The sequence below is a fragment of the Biomphalaria glabrata genome, chromosome 1 (assembly GCF_947242115.1).
Source record: "Biomphalaria glabrata chromosome 1, xgBioGlab47.1, whole genome shotgun sequence".
NCBI lineage: Eukaryota > Metazoa > Mollusca > Gastropoda > Planorbidae > Biomphalaria > Biomphalaria glabrata.
The window spans coordinates 31,219,571-31,238,913 of NC_074711.1; the positions used below are offsets into that span (position 1 = coordinate 31,219,571).

Here is a 19,343-nt window from a genome sequence, read left to right on the forward strand (position 1 = left end):
GCTCAGAGCGCTTTTGGTCCAATCTCATTTGTGGACCAGTGTGTGTGTGTGGAGGGGGGGGGTATCTAGGAGTTGGTTTTCCGTGCTGCCCTTAGGCGCTCAGTAAACACAACTCTGCCCGAGTCGGGTATCGAACCTCAAGCCCCCTTCTAGGTAGCCAAGCCAAGCCAAGCGTACTTGGCCTCTCGACCACACTTCCCACCAAAAAAACAATGTGTAAATGATGAGGTAAGAAGAACAATGCACTGGCCATATGATAATCTCATTTAAGGAGATTACACAGAAAAAAAAAAGATGTGAGAAAATAGTTAAGTAAACTAGTGGGCCTACGTAATTATGGGGTCATTTAAGTAGATGGCTTTTTTGTTTTTCTTTTTTTTTTGTGTGTGTGTTCTTGTTTTTCAGTATAAAAACAAATTGCAATCTTTTAAAAATAATCTATATTTACAATTTGTTTGTGATGTATCAGATCATATCAAAGATATAATTATTATATCTACACTTTTATTTTATTCAAGAGGCAATTATATAAAGTAACAAAACAAAAAACAGATTGTAAATAATATAATCCAAGTTTAAGACAAAATATATTTGATAATGAGACAAAATACAATAGATTTAATATTATAAAACTTTTAAGTCTCTTGTGGGAGTGTTTATATTAGCTCTGGTCAATAAAGGTTTTCTTTCTTGTGCATAATAGTCATCATCACTGTCATCAACTGTCCTAGCTAAATCTTGTCTGTTGTAGCCAGGCATGAAGCCACAAGCAGAACATGAGTTTGGTGGAAGATAAAACTGACCACATGAACACTGCTCAAAGCCAGCTTCTTCATGTGTGCCAACTGGTGACTCCATTACTTGAACAACTGCTGAGAGAAGGCATCAGTATTGAATGTAGTTACCCTTTTTTTTACATTAAAAAGTATTAATATATATAAATACATGATTGCTTGGCTTCTTAAATGACAGTATTGAATATCACTAAACATTCCTAAATGATTAAAGTTAATCTTTGCAAACTAAACATTATGTAGTTGTTTTTTTTCTATGTTATAAATGGCCTTTAACAGTTTATTAATTTGAGTTAAAAAATTATCTGGCATAAAAGTAAGAAAAAAAAACTTTCAATATAATATTTTTTTTTATAAAATAAATAAATAAAAGAAGCCTTAATCTAATTAACTTGTACTCGGATTAACTTGTTAATTTCTAGAACTGTTTAAAATGTGAATAATTTGTTGTGATAAAACTGAAAAATACTATTCAATGCTGTTAATTTATAGGCTTGTGAAATAATTATTTAAAAATACAATCAAATTAACTTGTTAACAGTTCTAATGAACAGTAAACGTGTTTTTAGACAACATTGATCAATTTAAAAAAAAAAAGCAAATTAAGCAATGTAAAGGATTAGAATGTTTTATCCTTAATGCAGATTTTTTACTTTAGAAATTTTACAGGTTATAAATATAATTTCTGTTTTTTATTTAAAAAAAAAAGAAAAAAAAAGAGGACCATTTGACCCATAAAACATGAATGCATTTAAAATTCATGATGAGTCAAATAATTAAAAATAAAGGTGATTTTAATTCTGTACCTGTGTGTCCTCTAAGTCCAATAGTCTGAGGTATTAAGCTACAAAGAGCAATCAAGGCTATCACTAGAGCTCCACCTGGAACAAAAACCTGTACATTTCTGTAGTATGGCTCACAAGCTGGACAGCATCCCCTGAAAATAAAAAACACAAACAGTATAAACCAAAACAGGAAATGACATTGTGTTTAGTTTTAAAAATTCTATGAGTTTTAAGGAATTATAAGGAGACTTCAAAACCTTTTATTTTTGGTTCATCTCTTTCCCATCTCGAGTGGACAAGCTATCTTACTGCACGAGAATAGCATTCTAACAGATCTATATACATACAGTAATGATTTAAGGGAGACAATTCAACAAGAGAAGGTGTGGAAGAATGATTGATGTTTATTAAAAGGACATCACAAACATAGATAAAAGTCCGCCTTTAACAACAGCATCTTCTTAGCTCTTATATTTGGAAGAAAGTCTGTTACACTTATGTGAAAATTTATTACAAAAGAAAAGAAAAAAGAGAAAGAGAAAAAAAACTACACCTTCTTCTGGCAAGGCAAAGCAGAAAGTGAAGTAAGGGAACATGGCATTGGTTTCACAGTTGCTGAACACAGTAGAACTGAAGTGCAATGGGTTTGAATTTGAGTTTTTGGCACATCGGCACCTGAAGTGCAATGGTTCAAAAAGACTCCTGTCACTATGCCTTAACACTTTTATTGGACACCTGATTTTAATAAGTGCCTATATATAATTAGAAAACATTAAAAACCTGAGAAAACTAATTTTCTCAGTGTGAAGACCAACTTCACAGAATCATTTGGCATCCATTTCTTTTTTTTCCTTTCTGCTAAAGTTATGTAGATTAAACGCTTTGTAAGAGAATTAGCACTGTGTTCAATCTAGATATAATATGTATAGGTCTATGGAAATACCTTAAACATTAAATAAAGTCTTATTGTGAAAGAAATTTCATATGATGTGTTAAAAAAAAACTCTACTTACTCACAAGGATGAAAATACTGTATTAATAATACAGCAACACCATTGGCTAATTTATCTGTAAAACTCATTGCTCCAAACACAAAAGCACCACTTTCCTGTTAGAGAAGTCATGATTGGTGTTGAATATTTGTTGGTAGGGAGACAATTTCATATTACATTAATGCATATTAATGAATACATTGCAACATCTATATTGACACAAACTCACTGTATTATTAGCAATGAGATCAGAGGTCATAGACAGAGAAGTAATCAACAGGAGGGACCCTGCTAAACCTAACAGACAGGCTGCAGCATAAACTTGATCACTTTTCTTTTCAATGAAGTACATCCAGGTACAGGATCCCAGTCCAATGACAGCAGCCAATACAAAACTGGGCTAAAGTAACAATAGAAAATATTTTTTTTATTGCAAGTTTCTTTTGGCTAAATAATATTGATGGTAGCATTAGTACATTTCAATTATTATCAATAGGATGCACACTTGTAAGTGAAGATTATCTGGAATGGTTGTAAAAAGTGTAAAAATAAAAAAATACATTGAAACAAACATTACCTTTCTTCCCAGATATCTGTTGAGGTATGGAGAGACCATAGACATAACAAAGCTTGATACATAGGAAACTAGAGGTAACAATGCTATAGAAGACTGTTGATAACAAATGTACAAAGTTCAAAGTTTAAAAAAAAAATAGAAATGCAAAATTAAGTGCTAAGACAATGAATAATACATACATGTTACATATATAACTTGGGACCAAATTTTTTATGAGAGAAATTGGTGAATGAAATAGAGTGAAACAATGGACAGTCCTGACCAGGGCATGAACCATGTCGAGACGGAGGGTTATATGTTGTCAAAAATTTTTAAAAATAATTTAAAATATTTATTTTAGAACTTCCTCCTGTCCCCAGACTTATAGTAGTAGACCTTCAATTAAAGAAAAACTAGGATTGAACAATGTTAGAAATAGGTGCTCATTAAACTTCAATTAAAGACAAAACTAGGATTGAATAATGTTATAAATAGATGCTTTTGTCATTGCTGAAATTAAATATCTTATCTATTCACCAGACTTCACATAATTAAGTGAAGGTTTTATCAAGTGATACATGCTGATAAAACTTTACTGAAGGACGTGATTGAGCTTTATCAGGAGTGCTGTTATTTGGGATCACTTGACACAAAATTCTTTCATATTACTGTCCCACATGATTTTTAGTTGATTTTTTTTTTTACTTTATCTTACGCTCCCAAGTAGTGACAAGGTAGAAAAAAAAAGGTTTATTGTAGTGACACTGACACTATTGTATTCTAAGTAGGCCTAGTTCTATTTATGTCACACATCATTCATAACATACTTTCATAACCACTTTGTCATCCAGGGGGCTGAGGGCTTTGCACTGGGGTTTTATGCCTCTTCATGTGGCTGGTGAGACTAATGTGAGCCCGAATGTTCGGCTGCACACTGGCCAGGTTATTCCAGCTGGAGCTAGTGTCATTGGCCTTGCTTTTCTTCTCTGGCGTTTTTCTTCTGCCAGAGTTGTTCTCTTTTCCTCAGCAACCTGTGCGCCAGTTTTTATAACACAATGATGCTCTGTCATGTGCCTTCGTCTCCCAGGTGGCTGGGTCTATGCTGAACGCCTTCAGAGAAGCTTTGAGGGTGTCCCTGAAGCACCACCTTGCGAGCACTTTCCTTCTCTTAGTTGGCCATATAAGAGTCGTTTAGGGATGCGGCGGTCTTCCATTCTGGGGACGTGTCCTGACCATTGCAGATGGGACTGCATCAGGATTGTGTGGATGCTTTGCAGATCCGCTCTTCAAAGGACTTCCGTATCTGGTATTTTTTCTTGCCATTTGACATTCAGTATTTTTCTTAGACATGTCATGTGGTTCAGTTTCTTTGCATGTTTTCTGTACACTGTCCACGTTTCTGAGGCATAGAGCAATGTAGGGAGGATGACGGCTCGATAGATCCCTAGCTTTGTGTTTGTGGTGATACTTCGTCTGTTCCAGACGTTTTTAGACAGTCTGCCATAGGATGCACACTGGGCATACTAATGGTTACAGAATCATTTTCTTATTCTTAATTTGAACACTTATTTCTCATACAGCTAATAATTAATTAAAATTCAATAAAAAGTACAAAGAATATACATTTTAAAATCTCTTGATAAGGCTAAGTATTCATTTATAATTCTGACAATAATGAAGGCAAATGTAAATTGCTATCACACAATATCAAAAAAAGTACAAGAAAAAGGAATCCAAAGCCAACATCAAACCGAATAAAGCATCTGGACCTGATGGTATTCCAGCTAGATTACTCAAAAAACTAAGCAATGAGTTAGCACCAGTGTTCAAAATACTTTTTCAGGCATCTCTTAACCAGGGCAAAGTACCAAGGGACTGGAAAGAAGCTAATGTCATCCCCCCCCCCCCCCCCATTTAAAAAAGGAGAAAAATCTACAGACCAGTATCACTAACCAGCATGACATGTAAAATCCTAGAACACATAATATGTAGCAACATCATAAACCACTTAGACAAACATAATGTTCTTACTCCATACCAACATGGCTTTAGGAAATATAGATCATGTGAAACACAACTAATAGGACTAATTGATGATTTTTCAAAAGGTTTAGATGATAGTGAGCAAATAGATGCTATCTTACTAAATTTTTCTAAGGCTTTTGACAAAGTTCACCACCATAGTTTGCTTAAAAAATTAAAATATTTTGGCATTGATGGTCCATCGCATCAGTGGATTAAAGATTTTCTGATTGGGAGAGAACAAACTGTAATAATAAATGGCTCTAAATCAACACCAATAACAGTAAACTCAGGTGTACCTCAAGGAACAGTCTTAGGTCCACTACTATTTTTAATTTTGATAAATGATTTACCAAATTGCATTAGTTGAGGAACAAAAGTCAGATTATTTGCAGATGATTGCATAATATATAGAACAATAAAAACAACACAAGACACAGATATTTTACAAAGAGAATTAGATGAATTACAGAAATGGGAATCTAATTGGAGCATGTCTTTCCACCCAGAAAAATGTCAGTTATTAAGAGTAACAAAAAAACTAAAATTAATTCCACTTATCTTATTCATGGTAAACCTGTAACACAGACTAAAAACGCAAAATACCTAGGTGTTATAATAAATGAAAAACTGTCATGGAATCCCCACATTGATGAAACAATAAAAAAATCAAACAAAGCATTAGGGTTTATCAAAATAAATTTCTATAAATCAAATAAGAACATAAAACTAAAATGTTATTTAACCCTGGTTAGGCCAATAATAGAATATGCCTCCTCTGTTTGGGACCCCTCAACTCAAGAAAACATTAAGAAACTGGAACAGAAACAAAATAGAGCAGTGAGATTCATAACAAATGAATATTCACATTTGATTAGAGCAACACCTTTAGTAAAATTACTAAATTTAGAAAGCCTTCAGGACAGAAGACTCAAAAGTAAAGTAGCAATTATACATAAAACACTGAACCATAATCTTCAATTACAAAAACAAAATTTAATAAAATACTCAGAAAGACACAAAGATAAAGGCAAATTCCTCGTTCCATATGCTAGGATAAATCTGTACAAATGCTCTTTCTTCCCTAGCGCTATTAAAGCATGGAATAGGTTGCCTGAGCTAGCCTGGAAAACCAGTGACTTGGCAGAATTTAGGTCATCTAAATGCATGACGCATAGGACGTAATCATCTTCATTTTTGAAGTAACGTCTGTATTATATAAGATAAAATTCACAATAGAAACAAAAAAAAAAATTAATATTACTGCCACAAAGTGCAATTATTTCACCTCCCCCACCCCCCCCTTCCCAGCCAAACTTTCCTGAAAGATTTCAAAACACACTAAATACTAATGAGTGACTTACTTTTGTAAGTTGTAGTGGTTCTGTAACATACATTGGGAAGTAAACTTGACTTACATTTATATAAAGACGTGTTGCCATGTAAAGTAAAGCAATCTGGCAAAGGAATCATTTGTAAAAATTATATTTAAATAGCAGTACTCCAACATAAACAGCAACATTTGAACCAAATATTTCCATTAAATTTTATAAAATTAACCATGTCTGACTTGGTAAAAATAAAACCATACATCTATCATAGTAAAGCTACTTGTATTTCTAACCTGGTAAAACTATTTGTATGTCTAACATGGTAAAACTATTTGTATTTCTAACCTGGTAAAACTATTTGTATGTCTAACATGGTAAAACTATTTGTATGTCTAACCTGGTAAAACTACTTGTATGTCTAATATGGTAAAACTATTTGTATGTCTAACATGGTAAAACTACTTGTATGTCTAATATGGTAAAACTATTTGTATGTCTAACATGGTAAAACTACTTGTATGTCTAACTTGGTAAAACTACTTGTATGTCTCACCTGGTAAAACTACTTGTATGTCTAACTTGGTAAAACTACTTGTATGTCTCACCTGATTAAACTACTTGTATGTCTAACATGGTAAAACTACTAACCTGGTAAAACTACTTGTATTTCTAACCTGGTAAAACTACTTGTATTTCTAACCTGGTAAAACTACTTGTATTTCTAACCTGGTAAAACTACTTGTATTTCTAACCTGGTAAAACTACTTGTATGTCTAACATGGTAAAACTACTTGTATGTCTCACCTGATTAAACTACTTGTATGTCTAACATGGTAAAACTATTTGTATTTCTAACCTGGTAAAACTACTTGTATGTCTCACCTGATTAAACTACTTGTATTTCTAGCCTGGTAAAACTACTTGTATTTCTAACCTGGTAAAACTACTTGTATTTCTAACCTGGTAAAACTACTTGTATGTCTAACATGGTAAAACTACTTGTATGTCTCACCTGATTAAACTACTTGTATGTCTCACCTGATTAAACTACTTGTATTTCTAACCTGGTAAAACTATTTGTATGTCTAACATGGTAAAACTATTTGTATGTCTAACCTGGTAAAACTACTTGTATGTCTAATATGGTAAAACTATTTGTATGTCTAACATGGTAAAACTACTTGTATGTCTAACCTGGTAAAACTACTTGTATGTCTATCTTGGTAAAACTACTTGTATGTCTCACCTGATTAAACTACTTGTATGTCTAACCTGGTAAAACTACTTGTATTTCTAACCTGGTAAAACTACTTGTATTTCTAACCTGGTAAAACTACTTGTATGTCTAACATGGTAAAACTACTTGTATGTCTCACCTGATTAAACTACTTGTATGTCTAACATGGTAAAACTATTTGTATTTCTAACATGGTAAAACAACTTGTATGTCTCACCTGATTAAACTACTTGTATTTCTAACCTGGTAAAACTACTTGTATTTCTAACCTGGTAAAACTACTTGTATTTCTAGCCTGGTAAAACTACTTGTATGTCTAACATGGTAAAACTACTTGTATTTCTAACCTGATTAAACTACTTGTATTTCTAACCTGGTAAAACTACTTGTATGTCTAACATGGTAAAACTATTTGTATTTCTAACATGGTAAAACAACTTGTATGTCTCACCTGATTAAACTACTTGTATTTCTAGCCTGGTAAAACTACTTGTATTTCTAACCTGGTAAAACTATTTGTATGTCTAACATGGTAAAACTATTTGTATTTCTAACATGGTAAAACAACTTGTATGTCTCACCTGATTAAACTACTTGTATTTCTAACCTGGTAAAACTACTTGTATTTCTAACCTGGTAAAACTACTTGTATGTCTAACATGGTAAAACTATTTGTATTTCTAACATGGTAAAACAACTTGTATGTCTCACCTGATTAAACTACTTGTATTTCTAACCTGGTAAAACTACTTGTATTTCTAACCTGGTAAAACTACTTGTATTTCTAGCCTGGTAAAACTACTTGTATGTCTAACATGGTAAAACTACTTGTATTTCTAACCTGATTAAACTACTTGTATTTCTAACCTGGTAAAACTACTTGTATGTCTAACATGGTAAAACTATTTGTATTTCTAACATGGTAAAACAACTTGTATGTCTCACCTGATTAAACTACTTGTATTTCTAACCTGGTAAAACTACTTGTATTTCTAACCTGGTAAAACTACTTGTATTTCTAGCCTGGTAAAACTACTTGTATGTCTAACATGGTAAAACTACTTGTATTTCTAACCTGATTAAACTACTTGTATTTCTAACCTGGTAAAACTACTTGTATTTCTAACATGGTAAAACTATTTGTATGTCTAACCTGATTAAACTACTTGTATTTCTAACCTGGTAAAACTACTTGTATTTCTAACATGGTAAAACTATTTGTATGTCTAACCTGATTAAACTACTTGTATTTTAACCTGGTAAAAATACTTGTATTTCTAACATGGTAAAACTACTTGTATGTCTAACATGGTAAAACTACTTGTATTTCTAACCTGGTAGAACTACTTGTATGTCTAACCTGGTAAAACTGCTTTTGTTTCAACCAATCTTTCCAGTTCATCTTGGAATGCATTACTGCTGACTTTTCTATTGAGCTTTCATTGGGATTGCTATTTGTCTGATTCTCTCTATTTGTTACTTTCTCTTTTGTGCCCAAGTGAAATATTATATTTGTTAAAACACCTATTCCTATACTGATTAATGAAAGATGCTGAAACAAGTTTAAAAATATATATATATACAAGAAGAAAAATAGCTTTTCAAATATTAAGACTAACAGAAAAAAACAACAACAGTCATTCAATAAATCAACCACTATAAACAAAACAAAAAAAAACAAAAATAGCTGTTTGAATATGATTTCTCACAATTTTAGGTCAATAAAGTAAATTTTGAATTTTAAAAAAATTGCAATTATAATTTAATTTAATATTTGTATAAACCTGAAATTTGGGTGCATCTTGTTGAGAAAGATCATCATTCACACCATGACCACCTTCCAAATAAAACAACAAAAAGAAGATGCCATAGATTGACAGATTGGCTAAGATTGTGAATACATTTCTGAAAAGAAACAAAACAACAGACATTGTAATGGTTACCTTGAGATTGTCTAAGCAACTTTGAATTAATTATAATCCTACAATAGTCAAATCTAATTTTATATATATACAATCCTACAAGAGCCAAATATAATTCTAAATAGCTTTCTAATTATATAAGTAACCAAATTTTAAGCTCCTACTTTAAGTAATAACCAGAAATGAAGGGCTTGCTCAGATCACTAATAATAAACTTATAATAACAATTTGGTTTGAACCAAATAGGTGCAAACCATTACTATCATAGTATGTAAAGAAGTTAATTGATAGTTATAGAGCAAGACCAAACACAAACAATATACATCATCTGAACCTATGAATTTTATATTGTTGTTTGAACATTGATCATATTAATTTGTACATAAAACATTGCAGCATGGTCTTGATACTCACCGAATGGATTGAAGTGAAACACGTTCATGAGCACATGGAGTAATGTCAGAGGAAAAAGATAAATGGCTTATTTGTGTGGCAGCCCATCCGAATTGAAATATGACCACAAAAGGTGCATAGTAAACAAACTGGGCAATATTTGGAGCATGAGAACATGTGATACACTCAGAGAACAAAAATGGGAAACTTGCCATAACACAGATAGTACCTGGAATTAGAATCAGAATAATGAATCAATCCAAAAATTAATCACTTAGTTGTAATTAATTTTGTTTAATACAGAAATTGTACTAAGCTAATTTTAAACTAACAATAAAACGTTATAAGTACTTCAATAGTTCAATGTCTAGCATGCTAACCATCCATCATGGAAGTTTGAGGCTTAAGCTCGAATTCAGACTTAAGATTTAAAAAAAAAAAGCTTTTGAAAAGGTAGCGCAGTAACCTTCTCCCTGATACTCCCCCCCCCCCCCCCCCCCAACTGATCCACAGCACACTGAGCATGCTATAAGCATGAAAGTTGAGCTAAACAAACAATTAATAAAAATATTTCCAATTGCACAAATTTATTATTATTAGTCTACATCTATTAAAAATTAACTACATGATTGATTTAAAACAATTGATGCAATTTCACTCAATATAAGTTTTGTATTTTAAAAAAAGAATTTTTTTTTAATTTTACTTTTTTTAGTTTCGGAGACATTTTGACTAATTATGGTGGCTTCAAAGACAAAAGGAAAGAAAATGAATGTAAAAAAAAAACAAGAATTTATTTCATATTAAACAATTTTTCTTCAGAGAAATTTTACTCATATCCCTATAGAAGGCTTTTAAGAATAAATGTTACAAAAGATTAGTGAGTTTAAAATACCAAGACAACAAAAATGATTTTGTCATGTGCTATATGTCCATAATTGCAAAAAAAAGAGAAGGAATTGAAAGCTGAAGGGCTTTCCCAACATTTTTGTTTATAACACCTATAAAGTAACTTAATATTCTAAGGATTACATTTGTTAATATTTAAACCAAAGAATAATGCAATCTCTCACCAAGTAAATGCCATGATTTCCTTCTTCCAAGTTTCCAGAACCCAGAAGTACGATCAGACTCAAAGCCAATAAATGGAGTGAACAATGCATCACTGACTTGACCAATCAGCATAAGATTACCAGCAAGCATGTTGTTGAAATTATTTACCTTAAGATATGAAATGTAAAACATTTGAGAAAATTAAATGATATTTGTAATTCTAATTGAATATTTTAATCTGTCTTAAAAATCAAAATTCATTGCTCAAACTTATTCTTTTTTTTAACTTATGCTAAACTTAAAAAGTTATTTTTTTAACAATAAATTCATCTTGCTTCCCTCCAAATGAATACACACAAAAAAGTTACAACAATCAACTAATAAATTATATCAATTATTTGTTAATATATGCATTTCAAAGAAGTAAAAATAAAATTTGATGTCACCAACCTGGTGTAAAAACACAAGAAGATAACTAAACCACATTGAGGCTGTAAGGTCATTGAGAACATGGCCAACACCATAAGAAAATTTTATAGTACACTGCAACTTTCTTGAATGATTAGAAATTTCATTGTTAGTTCCTGAGCTATCTGACTTTGTGGAGGAAGATTGATTGTCTTCAGTGTCTCTCTTGCTTGTTTCCATTTTCTATATAAAAAACAAACAGTTCTCAATAAAGTATATATGTTTAATCCCAAATTAATCTCTTTTGCATAGTTTAGAAAGTGAGCACATTAATAAAAAAAAAGACACCTTTAAAGAATGAAACAAACTTCATAAATGGGAATATGTTTAAAAGCTTTCAAAACCTAATAAGGATAGAAGCTCAAAGATTCTTACTTATTTTAAGTACCTTACTAACAAAAGAACAGTAGCTAATTGATCTCATTCCATTAGTAGATTGTACCATTGGTTTAATTTGGTCATTTAAAAATGTCAAACATTTATAAATATACATCTATATAATATGAAAAAGGATTTTAAATGACTTGTTAAAAATTCAGCTGTTAGATATTCATTAATAAAGCTGTATTCTTTCTGCATCTATTAGTCAAGAAGATGAGAATTATTTTTTTACCAAGCTTATTTCAATCTTGTAAAAATCTTTTAAACATTATTTCTCCCACTTCCCATTCTCTGATCAAGTTGAAACTTTGCAAAATTGTCAATGACAACAAATGAATCAATCAAAAGTTAAATGGTTATCAATTAATTCTGTATTGTATGGAAAATGTACTAAATCTGCGGCAGGTGACCTGTGACAATAATCACAATAATGTAGAGACTCAGCTCGTTTGCTAAAAATTTAAAATAACAATAAACAAATAAAATGTCTACTTGAATAGCTCAGTGGCAAAACAGATTGGCCTTCCATCATGGAGGCTCAAGTTTGAATAAGGACTCCAGGATCCTTCTTTCTTTTTTAACCTTTTCAATGGCTTTTAAAAAGGGAGCATAGAAACCTTTTCCCAGACCTCCCCCCCCCCCCCCCCCCCCAACTGAACCACAAAAGTGATTGGAAGATAGTGCACTTAGCATGCTGTAAGCATGAAAGTTGCACTTAACAAGTTTCATCTAAATTTAAAAGTAGATGGATTGATAAAAAATTAATTAATTAATTAATGATGTCTAATTTTCCTGTATACATGCTATTATGAACATTAATAATGTGACGGAAGACATAATATGTTTAATCTGAGAATAAAAAGACATTCTCATTGGTAAGAAAAAAAGCTTTATGAAGGTTAAGTAGAAGCTACATGAAACCTGCTCTTAATTTAACATGCAAACCAGGTATCAACAGTAATTACGCCTTGTGAGATGGTTTAGATATCAATCATGACTTGTATTATGATATGTGTATTTTATTTAAAGAGTAAAGAATCATGAGATTGTTCATACTTATCTGAACTTCATCCAACATATATAAAGGTTGTTATAAATGTTTAAAATTTCAAACTGTATTTTTAAAAAATAAGGTAATGTCTTGCTTTTTGAAAATCGAATGTAATTTTAATATTTAATAACTGTTTGAATAACAAGGTTTGACTGTTTGAATTTTATAGTGATTAGAATACTTGTACTGAATTCAACTTCTGACAAGATCTATGCTTGCTCAGGGTTTGAGTATACTCAATGAATATTAATATGTCCTAGTCAGAAGACAGCAGGGATGGAAGCGAGCAAGTTTTGAACTTGGGACCATCATCATGAGAAAACAATAGTTCGTTGCCATTTAGTACAGACCTGTGACGCAGCAATGAACTATTGTTCTCCACTGCCCCAGGTTAGGACATCACAGGTCATTATTGAGGCCTACTATAAAAATTGGTCTCAGTATAAGGCCCATACCACTTGACTAGTTTGTATTTGGATTTTTGGCACATCTGCAAAATTCAGGCCATATCGTACCCTCCCCACATGACTAGGAAGCTATCATTGCTCAGTAATGAAAGACATTTCAAACTGTAAAAAAATATATGTATCAAATGTAGATATAAAAAAAAGTAAAGCTCAGAGTAAGAAGTAATACTTACCAAAATGTTCAAAACGTAAGCTATTTCATGAATGGGATTCTAATGATGTTAATAACAATAAACTTGATCACAGTAGTGGAATAACAGTCTCACAAGTGACAATCACTAGTTCTATAATCTACTAAACTTAAGTCTTAAAATAAGTCATATAGTAATTTTGATTGTCACTCTTCTTGCGACTTAATTCATGTATTAATGATTATGATTGAATTATACGATTTAGATCTCCAGTGAGACAAATAGATTTTCTAGAATCTAGATGTAGCTTACTAAATCTTTACATGGCTCAGTATACTATAATACTTTTAGTTGACCAGTCTATCTCCTGATGAATATCAGAATAACTTTGAATAAGCTTTTCTTTTAATCTAATGATCCTAATCACTCCTAATCAGGCTAATCCACACTCAAAAGAATGAAATTCTACTCTTAAATAATAGTCTGTGTGAGTGTCTTTTTTAACTAGATCTAGAATGTGATCTTTACTTTAAGTCTAGATTTAACACACAGTGTGACACAGTGAAAGAGTGATACTATAACTATAACTAAAACTGATGATACACGCAGTCACTGAGTTACAAGTTAGTAACTTGTGTTATACTTTTACTGCCAGCGTGACAATCTACAGTCTACTCTACGACTAGGTACAGAATAACAATAATCAATTCTACATCAGTAGATTACATCGTTATGACAGTAATTGAAAAATTGTATTCAATAATTTAGATCGATATCAAAATGACTTGACTTGAAGATCAGATGATTTTTTTTAAAGAGAATACATTTTATGTCTTCATAAACAGTCATGTGACCCAAGTCATATGACATCTATTTCTGTCTTTGTCCGGTGATGAGCTACGTTTTATAACTCTTAATCAAGTGTGGGCAACCTTTTCCTTTGGAGGGCCGCATACAATTTTTTTTGTTACATGTCGGCATACAATAAATTTTTAAACGCCCAAGTTACAACAAAAGTTACCGATTTCTTAAGCTAATTTTATTAATAGCTTTTTTTTTTACATTACATTTCAGGACAAATGTAATGATCTGTTTACACTCGTGTAAAATGTTCCTGAACTGTGAACTAGTTGAAATGACTGCTTTCAAATTAGTCAGTCAACAAGATCTATGCTTGCTCAGGGTTTGAGTATACTCAATGAATATTAAACCTGTTGTTTTTGTTATTTTTTTTTAAAACCTATTTATTAAAAAAATGCTTTTTCGCAAATTTGTGTGCAAATTTGACATCCAAATAATGTCAAAAATTTGATAGCCAATTATTTTAAAGTATGGAAATGCAGCTTCGGACAAAGATCTACCTTTCAGAAAGAAAAAAAGACAAAATCTGTTTTTGTCTGCTTGCCTGGAGAAAAAGGTACGCTTTGCATGAAAAGATTTAAGATGCAATCATGCAAACAATTTATTGCCTCGAAGTTTAACATAAACATTTCAACATAAAATCTGTCTAATAAGCATTCTTTAGTAGCAATATTAGTAACAAAATCAAAATCAATGTCCTTCAATGTAAGAAACAAAATAATTTTTTATTGAGATCCCACACTCTTCTCAATATCTTGCTCATGCTAAGCCAGAGGATAGGCCCCACTGCTGTAGTACCAAATATCTGAATGTTAAGTTACTAAATCTTCAAGTCGTTCTTGGAACTGTTTGTAAATAAGACCTATAATGTAGCCTTGATAAGGTTGATCACTAAGATCACTGTGTCAGTATATCCGATACAGCTTTGCACAATCTTTCCCGATGAATGACACAGTGGTAAGAGTGAATTGGTTCTTACGATTGCAGCTTGTTCCAAGCCAACCTAACTCTTTTAACACTATCTTAGTAGCATTGAAAAAATCCTTTCTCGAGGTTGTGTTTGACTGATTCAACACTGAGTAACTCCTCCGTGAACTGAAACTTACTATCTACTCCTCTGGATGAATATCAGTAATTGTGATGTGTTATGTACATCAGTATGTTCGTCCGATGCCAACGACTACCACAAAAAAAATCCTTGCTTGCATTGTGAAGTTGGAGTGTAATATTATCAGCTATCTTTTGAACACGCCTAACTACAGTTCTTCACAAAGTAATGCTCTAATGTTTAATGATAAGCATATTTTAATAAATTCACCATCCGAAAAAGGTTTCTTGTAAGGATGATTTGTTTTGGTGAAACCGTTTGCTGCTTCACTTGTGAGATTGCACCCGAAATCAAAATGCTTTATTTAGTAGTGTCGTTTTCAATTGCACTCTTTAAAACCCCCTGATCGGTTCACAGCATAGCAACCACATTGCTATATAAGTAAGGTTAGTAAAAAAAAAAAAAACAATTAGTCGTCCATTCTTCGTTAAAAACACAACAGCCATCTTCTTTTTTTTTCTAGAAGCATTCATGATTAAGAGCAAAAACGCAATGGAAATATAATCCTTAATTGCTAATTACAATAGTTTTTGTTTATTTAAAACTTTCTAGAATTATCTGAAAATGTTTTCTTTAGCTTCTTTATCATCACAATGGACAATATAAAATAGTATAAAAAATATAGGCCTAAACGGTAGACTGAAGGTTAAAAAATTATATAGATTTTTAAAATTCTATAGGTATCCGCAGGCCACATAAAACGGTCTGGCTGGCCGCACGTGGCCCACGTGTAGTAATTTGCCCAGCCCTGCTCTTAATCATTTATAACAGTAGCCTATATGTATAGATCTAACACAAGGTATCGCCAAACAATTAGCCTATCATTAGTTGAAATCACTCTTCTGACATTTAGTTTTCTTGCCACAAGTTCTAGAAGTCTCATTATTGATAATAGATAGTTCAGTTAGTTCTGAAGTGAAAAACAAAGCCTAATGATTCTTTGAAATTTTATTCTTTAGACTATCAAAACAAGTTCATGGCTTGAATATTCCTTGTCTATGGGCGGATCTGGTAGGGGCCATGAGTTTGTGTGATAACACAAACTCACTTTGTAATCTTGTTAATTATTATTAAATTTTTTTTATTGAAAATATCCAGGGGAAAAAAAAGGGGGGGGGCAGAGTTAGACCACACGTCGTATTATGATGTTAAAATAATAATGAATGGATTTAAGTCACTATGTTCTATTAAAATGGCGTTATTATTTTAAATATTTATTTCCTTACTGACTATAGGAATATTACTAATATAGGCCTATCATAGGAGCATAAACGTATTGATCTATAGGTAGATAGTAGACAGTCTTGCTTCCCTACGTGCATTGTCGCTATTAAAACTTCCTGTGGTGTTGCTCAAAGTTCGATCAGCTCTTCTTTTGTATCCGGCTCAATTTTTATGTTGTATAATTTTAGAGGTACTCAAACTGTAATACAAGAACACCGTAATGCTTCTTTAAAATAAAAACATAGCTCTACTTCATATGTCTTTTCCCTTAATTGTCTTTTTTTCTCCATTATGACGAAGGTCTATCCAGCAAGTTTAAATGAAGGAAGTCATCAAACTTATACAAAATATTTACGACACTGTTTTGGTAGAATAGACAAAAAACGCAGATTTCTACAAACGTAAAAAAAAGTTATATGAGAGAGATGATTTTTTAAAACTCTTGTTTATATTAATAAAGAGCATCTTATCAGTTCAGTTCGTAATGCAAGCATTAACCAACCTTTTAACCACGAATTCTTGGTCGCCAATATCATGGGTGAGTGCATTCTGGGACTAGACTCTATGCAATTATTTGGATTCACGTTGAACATTGGGGGGTGGCACAGTACAATATGGAAATCTAAAAAATTCCTTTGCTGGGGGACAACATGGAAGAACAGATTAAGAGGGTCTTGGTAACAGAAGACACCATTATACCCCCACAGTCTGAAGCCATTATATGGGGAACAATAGAAGGTAATGATCCCATGTCTATTACAAGCCTTATAGAGCAATCAAAGGAAGCATGAAGAAGGCTGCCAGTTGGGAGAATATTGGTTTTTAGCAGACCTGTTGCCCAGTGGAGCTTATTGCAACGTGTGGTGCGGTGGTCCCTGTAGCTAGTGCATCGTCATGTGATTCTCGAGTTGATCTAATGCTTGGGGATGTGGGCGAGAATCTGTCAGAGGAAGAGTACAATAAAGCTAAACAACTGTTGCTAGAGTTTAAAGACATCATGCCCGACAGTGAAAATGAACGTGGCCGGACTAATATGGTAACCCATAGGATAGATATAGGTAACACTAGACCAATCCGGCAAACACCACGGCCACTACCATTAGCAAAGCGACAAGAGGCCGCTCACATGTTGGAACAAATGAAGGAACAAGGAATTATAGAGCCATCTAACAGCCCGTGGTGATCGCCTGTTGTTCTAGTTCAAAAAAAAGATGTCTCTCTGCGTTTTTTGCGTTGACTACAGGGCTTTAAATAACGTCACACAAAAAGACAGCTATCCACTGCCGCGTATCGATGACACAATAGACACTCTTTCTGGGGCTCATATATTTTCAACCCTAGATATCAAAAGTGGCTACTGGCAAGTAGGTTTACACCCTGATGATTATAAAAAGAAAACAGCTTTCTCCACTGGAAACGGACTATGGCAATTAACGGTTATGCCTTTCGGGCTCTGCAATGCACTGGCAACTTTTGAGAGACAATTCAAGAGTTGATGGCAGACATCGAACGACTGGCTCTCTTGGCTTATCCGACCCTGACTCAAGAGATCTTAGGCGTTCTCGTAACGGATGCGTTTATCGATGGTGTTCATGACCCCGAATTGAAGAAGGCCATCCGATTGAGTGGGAAACGAGAGGCAAGCGATGCTTTGATATACGCCTTATCTTTTGAGGCAGCTAAAGACACAGCGAATATGACCTATTTCAGTTGGGGGGCTCCATGTGCAGGAGGAGGACCTCCCGAATATTATCAGACAGGTGGTGGAAACTATAGAGGACCGGCGGTCTCAGCAGATGCCCAAGCAGAACAGATCGGTCTTTCGCTACTGGAATAGCGATGCTCCTGGCCATATTCAAAGGAACTGTACTCGAAGAATTGCAGGCCGTCTGAGTGGAAGAGATGGATTGGGTAACCAGCAAGTAGCCACCACTCAATCTCAGAACCAGGAAAACTAGATTTTGCGGTCTCGTGGGGCGGAGACAGGCAGTGATATTCACAGGAAGCCCTAGACTTATCATCCCAGTGGCTGTGTTAGGGAAAAATAGAAGTCTGAGAGTACAGGGGAAAGTAGAAGTTCGTTTCTGCAGATTTCTTTTAGATACTGGCGCATCGAGATCAATAATACACCCTAGTCTCGTAGAAAATCACGTGATTCATGAAACAAGTGATGATCTCGGATTTTTTCGATGGAGGATTGTTTTTCTTGAATCGGTGTTTGTGAATAGTTGTATGTACATTTTATTAGGAGAACTGTGACATTATTTCTATTACTTAGAGTATTGACTGTTCATAGTGGATTGTGCTTCTGCAATCAGAAGGATATCGGCGACCTGACAATCGGTGAGTTCACTTTCTTTAGTCTACTCCAAAGTCGTAACAATATTAATAAAGAGCATCTTATCAGTTTGAAAGATTTTGATAGACAAAGACTTCTCTTTGCTAAGGGAGCATCTCACACTAGAATACGAGATCCTTTTTTTTTTCGTCCAAGCTAAAAAAAAACAACAAAAAAACCGACAGACCATAACGGTCTTTAGTTGATTATGTCGATTAAATCGCTTTTA

General features: G+C 33.0%; 1 protein-coding gene across 2 annotated transcripts; it reads right to left on the bottom strand.

The window, feature by feature from the left end:
- Positions 1-280: 280 nt before the first annotated feature.
- Positions 281-14,441, bottom strand: LOC106070513 (major facilitator superfamily domain-containing protein 12-like). 2 transcript variants are annotated; one of them, XM_013230439.2, is made up of 12 exons: positions 13,626-14,441; positions 11,536-11,736; positions 11,106-11,253; positions 10,054-10,261; positions 9,502-9,622; positions 9,078-9,269; positions 6,514-6,606; positions 3,149-3,241; positions 2,801-2,971; positions 2,593-2,687; positions 1,601-1,731; positions 281-869 (listed from the first exon to the last, which is right to left on the bottom strand). In XM_013230439.2, exons 2-12 carry the CDS (start codon positions 11,731-11,733, stop codon positions 625-627), a joined length of 1,695 nt encoding a protein of 564 aa, XP_013085893.1. In that variant the 5' UTR covers positions 11,734-11,736; positions 13,626-14,441; the 3' UTR covers positions 281-624. The 2 variants fall into 2 exon arrangements, with proteins under 2 accessions (XP_013085893.1, XP_013085891.1); XM_013230437.2 differs by having other exon boundaries at positions 281-872.
- Positions 14,442-19,343: the final 4,902 nt, after the last annotated feature.